This window comes from Priapulus caudatus, unplaced genomic scaffold (genome assembly GCF_000485595.1).
Source record: "Priapulus caudatus unplaced genomic scaffold, Priapulus_caudatus-5.0.1 Scaffold1893, whole genome shotgun sequence".
Classification (NCBI taxonomy): Eukaryota; Metazoa; Priapulida; class Priapulimorpha; order Priapulimorphida; family Priapulidae; genus Priapulus; species Priapulus caudatus.
The window spans coordinates 19,043-25,429 of NW_014578954.1; the positions used below are offsets into that span (position 1 = coordinate 19,043).

The 6,387-nt window shown below is 50.2% G+C and overlaps 1 protein-coding gene across 2 annotated transcripts in view; it reads right to left on the bottom strand.

Annotated features, from left to right (window-relative positions):
• Positions 1-6: 6 nt before the first annotated feature.
• Positions 7-6,387, bottom strand: part of LOC106817849 (UBX domain-containing protein 6-like) — a 16,447-nt gene continuing 10,066 nt past the window's right edge. For both annotated transcript variants that reach the window (XM_014822554.1, XM_014822553.1), the window contains exons 7-8: positions 1,344-1,584; positions 7-898 (exon numbers count right to left, since the gene is read on the bottom strand). In XM_014822554.1, the coding sequence (XP_014678040.1) occupies positions 809-898; positions 1,344-1,584 (331 nt within the window). In that variant the 3' untranslated portion in view covers positions 7-808. The remainder of the gene's footprint in view (positions 899-1,343; positions 1,585-6,387) is intronic.

A 6,387-nucleotide genomic window follows, 5' to 3' on the forward strand; every position in this document is an offset into this window, starting at 1 on the left:
ATACAAGCATCTTCACATTACATGGAGAGATTAGTGTGAGGAATATTGCAACAGTAGTATGAGAAGACATGGCACGTCGCACACCTTCTTCATTCCAGTTAGAAGCTTCACAAAAGCTCTGCAAAAATATTGGCATTTAGCGACCTTCCAGTTTAGCGAACTTCCCAGTCTTAGTCGCTGGCAACAAGACCACCATTGTTTCCCTCGCCAGCGAACACGACTGTGAGCGCCACCTGCTGGTAGCCCCCAGGCAACACTGCCGCTCGCAAACAAACGCCTGCCCTCTAGAGAGACAAGACAGTGCGGACAGGTCGTCACGGCAACGACCCAGTTCAGCCGCGGCATCAGAGCGCAAAATGAACCCAATTTCAAAGACAGAGCGCGCCACTAGTTTTGCGGAGTCGCCGTCATTAACGAGACTCTGATCGCGCTCCGACAGCTCAAAACATGTGAACGTCTGTCTCGCTGTCGTCGAGAAAAAAAAACATGCGAGAGCGGCGACCATCTAGGGGTTCAATCGCGAATTAATCTGCGCGCGAATTCGCAGAAGCGAACGCGTGGCGATCGCCCATGGAAGCAGCGCCGCGGCTAACGATCTACTAATTAGCCTTTTTTCTCGTCCGCGTCGAAAAAACTGTGCTCCCGTCCGACGCGTGAACGAATCGCGCCAATCTTGTCGTCGACGACGATGATGACAGAGATGCAGCCGCTGATCCCAAACGCGCGGGAAGATATGGCAGGCAGGTGGTGCCACCGTTAGGTCGGTTGCTTGACGGTGCCACTAGGTGTCGCTAGCTGTGCGGACAGCCTACAGCATCTGCATCAGACTCAGTAGTTCGGGCTTCAAGTGTTCGACCCTGTCTGGCCCACCCTGTTGTGCGATGACTTCCTGCAGGACCTGGGAAGAGAACGTGGGGATTAGATCGGTCGACAATAACTCGTGCTGCCATCTAGTGACGATAAAGGTGGCAGGACCTGCGAGAGATCGCGAGGATCAGATCGGTCGACAATAACCCGTGCTGCCATCTAGTGACGATAAAGGTGGCAGGACCTGGGAGAGAATATTATATAAAATCTATAAAATCTATAATCTAAAATCGAATCGCTACGCATATAGAGACACGCAATGTACGCCTATACGAGCACGGGTGCTGGCACAACTCCATAACTTCAAATGTCCATAACTTTTTTATTTTTTATCCGATTCTCAAAATTTTTGGACCAATATGAAGATAAATGACAGCAGAACATCATCACATGGTTATCTGGAAATTGAAAAACTGCTCCAAGTGACTAATTTGGCTATAACCGGTCACATATAGCGACACGCAATGTAAGCCTACCTCCTGGTCCCACGCGAACGAGAGCACGGCCGCCGGCGCGAGTCCAAGCTCGGCGAGCGTTGCCTCATCCTCCTCCGCCAGCGCGCGTCCGCCGCTCGGCGTCAGACAAAATGGCTGCCAGTCGTTGAGGAGGTTATCTCGTACGAAGCCGTAGACTGCCGCCGCTCGCTCGGTGCACCTGAACGTGCCCTGCAGAATGACGCCGTCGGGCAGTCTCACTCGCAGCAGGGTGAAGTGATACCTGAAGCAATACACCATAAGCAAGAAGGTAATACACTTCTTAACACGCTCTTGATATAATGTATTGCCTACAAGGAGTCAAATATTCCCTGAATTCTACTGTTGGACTCCCTGATTTAACATACTGTAGGAGTCCGTTATGACTCCCTGACAATATGCTAATACCTTAACTAAGTTCGTTCCAGAGCACGGCCTCGCCGTATTTTTTTCAGCAAATGTCCAAAGAAAATTGGCAGATTGCAACCGCAAATGAATCTTCAAGAATAAACACATGTGTTAAATTGTTTAATATCTTTAGTTTTGAACTCGCAGACTCTGACTCCTTCATTTTGCTGCAGACTCCTCTCTTTTTTGAGGGTATCATTTCCTGGCGTCACTAGCATATGGTACGCCTCCCTTAGCATTAAGTGTAGGGAGCTTTATCTATCCAGGTGCAGGGCCTTCAAGGCAGTGGCTCACAGGAGGCAACTGCTGGCCAAGAAGGCAGCCTGCAGAGTCAGCCCTAGGCAAGACCTGCCAGCCTGCACCGGGCATTTGCGAAACGCGCGGGTCGACAGCGAGATATCAGATACGCGTTCGAAGGATGGAAGCTGAGCGAAAACTAGCAAAAGGTACGAGAACAGAACTCGGTACTCCCTTCATCAGATCCATCATCAATTGTAGCAATTGGTATAGCGTGTTGGGCGACTGAATAGGAGATACATGACGGTGTGGGAAATAGGTTTAGTAGGAGATATAACTCTGGTGAGCTAACGTAGGAGTATTAGGCGGAGTATTGTATAACTACTACTAGTAAAGGGATAATTTCACTAGAATGTCAGGTTTTCGTATAACTTAGAGGAGTAGAATCGCAAGACTTTGTACGGCTAGTAAATTATGGTGAGGGCTTAGTAAAAAAAAAAACTTGCTTGTTACCGAAAAAAGTCTGAATTTCCATGTCCTCGGACTGCTCACATTCCTGGTGGTTAATCCGTGATGTAACATTCGCTCGTTCTCGCAGGCAGGAGGCACGAGAGCATGCGATCGGCCTGGCGGGACCGACCGCGCCCGCGGACTGCCGACCCTCGACGGCCCGCCGATGCTCTCCGTCAGCGGCGTCTACCATACGCGATGCCCCTGGTGGGGCCCGAGGTTCGCCGCGCGAGGCGATCGAGGCGCGCATTCCGCGAGTTCCTGTACGCCAGGCGGAGGAGAGCCAGACGATTGGGGCCACCGCACTCATCTCTGACGTTGAACGCAGCGTGCGCGAGCGCGTTGCCGTGGAGACGATCTGCGTTACCTCGACAACATCATCGCCCGAGCCCGGCAAGCCGAAACGCTACGCAAGGTGCGCGTCGCAATCATCGCGCGTTTGCGAGCGCGTCGCCGGGCTAGAGGGCGCTGGCTGCGTACCTGCGCGCTCGTCGGCTTCTGACGCGCAGACGCTGCGTTTGAGGACGGCGAGGCGTCTTCCTCGTGATGTCAGCCGGAGGTCGCGGCGGATCCACGGGTCGGCCGTTGAGGCACGCGACGGCCCTGCTGGCTGCGAACCCATCCTATGAGCCGATCGTGGCCTGCAGGTAAAAGCAGGGAGAGAGAGAGAGAGAGAGACGAGAGAGAAGAAGAGAGAGAGAGAGAGAGATTAGAAGAGAGATACAGAGATAGAGAGAGATAGAGAGAGTGAGACAGACAGAGACAGACAGACAGAGAGACGAGGACAGACAGAGAGAGAGAGAGACGTAAAGCCTAGCGCAGACCTGTGATTGTTTGGTTGCTCGTCGTGCAACGCTTCAACGCAAGCGATCGTCGATGTGTCACCGCGTGTGCGCACTAGCATTCGATTTTCTGAAGCAATTCTAAGCCAATTTGGGAGCCAGACAGAGTCGGCTTCAAGAATCAAGACAAGTTTGATTTTTGCATCTCGTCGCAAGCGACCAGAATTGCTACGGGTTGGGGCAGTTGCAACGTTCCCGTGCAGACGTAGCGATTGCAGCAGGATTTTTTAACGGCGATTCTGCGAATGCTGTCAAGTTTGCACGGAAAAAATCGCCAGGTGGTGCGCCTAAGCTGTAAGACACAAAACGCAAGGCGCCGCGTACGGCGACCGTAGCAACGCGGCAGACACGTGTGGCTGTCACAGGGTTACGGCGTCGTGTCTAGATGTAAGTCAGAAATGCGGTTTCAGAAGGCTTAGCGCCCTGCATGCAGAAACGTTCTATGAAATAGCCGGTGGCTGTGCATGAGTCTGTGATGAAATTCAATTATTGAATGATGTTTCCGATAGACGGACGTCATCGATCCACCCTACAGCGCCCCAGATTCACACGCGGGCAGGTGGTTCTTAAGCTGTTACACGGTGTGATTTAAATCAGTTGGATCTGAATTCGGCTACGCTAAAAGCGACTGAAGGCGTGTTTCATGCGAGACCGAACGCATCGCATCTGGCAGCTCTGTCTTCTGAACGCACTGGCGCGAGCGAAGCGGCGAGCTAGCGTTTGCAGCGCCGAAGTTTGAAAAGCTGTTCGCTCAGTGCGGCGAGTTGTTTACAAGATTGGCGACCGACAAAATCTGGCGGATGGCGAATCTAACATTTCTGACGTCAATTTGCAATCTATTTTCAAACTTTATTTGCACTTTTCATGTATTCATTTACTTCTAAATTGCAATTTGTATTCAATTTCGTCTGCTAATCTCGTTTTCAACTAGTAACTGTTTCGTTCTTCGCGATTAAATCTGCGTGAGTAACCCTCCATGGGGCCGCCATCTTTGATGGCGAGCGAGCGACAAGCGAGCGCGACAGCCTGAGCGCCTCGCTGTGTCGTCAGGAGGCGCTGCGTTCGTTCACTCGAGCGCCAATCGCGTGTCTCCTGATACACGCCTCAGTATTGTGTTCTGCACTTGTACTGTTCTGGCACTTTACTGTAGCTGCACTACGGCTACACTGCAATGTATGGGCACTGTGCTATAATACCATGGCACTGCACTGCACTGCACTGTAATGTAATGTACTGTACTGTACTGTAATACCCTGTAATGTACTGCACTGTACTGTACTGCACTGGTATTTAATGTCTGTACTGTATCTGTTAGCTGTACTGTAGCTGTAACTGGCTGTACTGGTACTGTACTGTAGTACTGTAGCTGTACTGTACTGTACCTGTACTGACTGTAAGCTGTAGCTGTTAGCTGTACTGTAATACCTGTATGTAATACCTCGTAACTGACTGTACTGGCTGTACTGTTATGGTTCTCTCCCTCGAGCAACATGACAAAGTTTGACCTTCCCGACGAGTTCTTCAACCTGACGGTGGAGGAGGTGAAGCGGCTGAAGGCCAGCGAGGAGGTGATGACATGGAGAAGCGCTTGCAGCTTCGGCACAAAGGCCATGCGCGAGCGGGAGGAGCAGAAGGAGCTGAGGAAGTGAGTGGGCAGGGAGGGATTACAGGCGGAAGTATAAATATAGGAGCTGAGAAGTGAGTGGGAGGCAGGGGGGGGGGTGATGTCAATGTTGGGGCCATAATAAAAATATTGTTTGTTGCCCTCCTTCGACCGTCCCGCAAAAGGGCCAGCTCAAAATTGTTCATTGATTTTTCTCATTTTTAGCCTCATCTGACATAGTCAGATGCAGCTTGTAGAATCGCATGATTGTCCGTGTCCGTACCGCGCCGTCTGGCCGCGTCTTCCGTCCGTGCCCGTACGTCGTCCCGTCCGTCTGTCCAACAGTTGGGCACAAATCTTAACCGTCGACGTACGGTCACGATATTTGGGCACATTGGGGGATCGTCAACGAGTTGGGATGTCGAAGCTGGGGTTCAAAGGTCAAAGGTCAAGAGTGTAAAAAGAAGGGGGAACATTCACTCCTTAACTTAAGGTATAGGAGGAATGCAGAATTGCGGCACAAATCTAAACAGGCTCGACCTAGGCTCGTGATAGTTGGTGTATAGCATCATGGTAGGAAAGCCATCACTGTGCCGAAATTGGAGGTCACAGGTCAAAGGTCAATGGGCACAGGGCAGATTTTTAGACATTTTCTGAGGACATGGTCTGACGGAGCGATTGAAAAACTTTTTTGTTTGTAGCGGTGACCTAGCATTTTTATGGCATTATTGAAAGGACCATGAAATCTACTTTCTGCTGAGTGCGAAGAGTAAGTGTCAGATAACCTTTTTGACCCTCAAGAGGAGGGTTAAACATGGATTTGTTGACTGTTCTGTTAGAAAGAATTTGACTGCCGGGTTTTGCTAGTAGAATCTATACATGCCTGGATGTATGAGGCTACAATGTCACAGTGAAATTTCAAAAGCTAATTTGGTTAAAGAAGGTTTATGCTCCTTAATCGTATATTTCTATGGCATTCTGTACTGTCAGTAGTTACATGTACCGTATGCCACTGCCAGTGCTACTGCCAGTGCATGTGTTTGCTGTACTGTGTAGTTTTGCCTGCATCAATTGTTACAGGTGGCAGCTTCTATTGCAGCCTGTAGGCTTGCGTAGGTAAATGGATGAGTGCTTACGCTATTCTGTCTTGCAAATAGTTGTTGCTAACTACGTACGATGGGAGCTTCCATCTTAATCTGAAGACACTTAAACGTACGCGCCATCTCGTGGCAACTTTCATAACGATCCCAACAAACATTCCTTTGAGAAGGTTCCTGATACCATCCCTGTGCATTCCATGTTTCGGCGTATATGTGAACACATTTGGGACTAAATAGGGTTTCACTCGATCCACCATCCACCACAGAGTCACCGCAGTAGAGTAGATGAGCGCTGTCGCTCCGCGGCACTTGTTTTCTTACAAATTGTATCACTGTATTATAAGAAT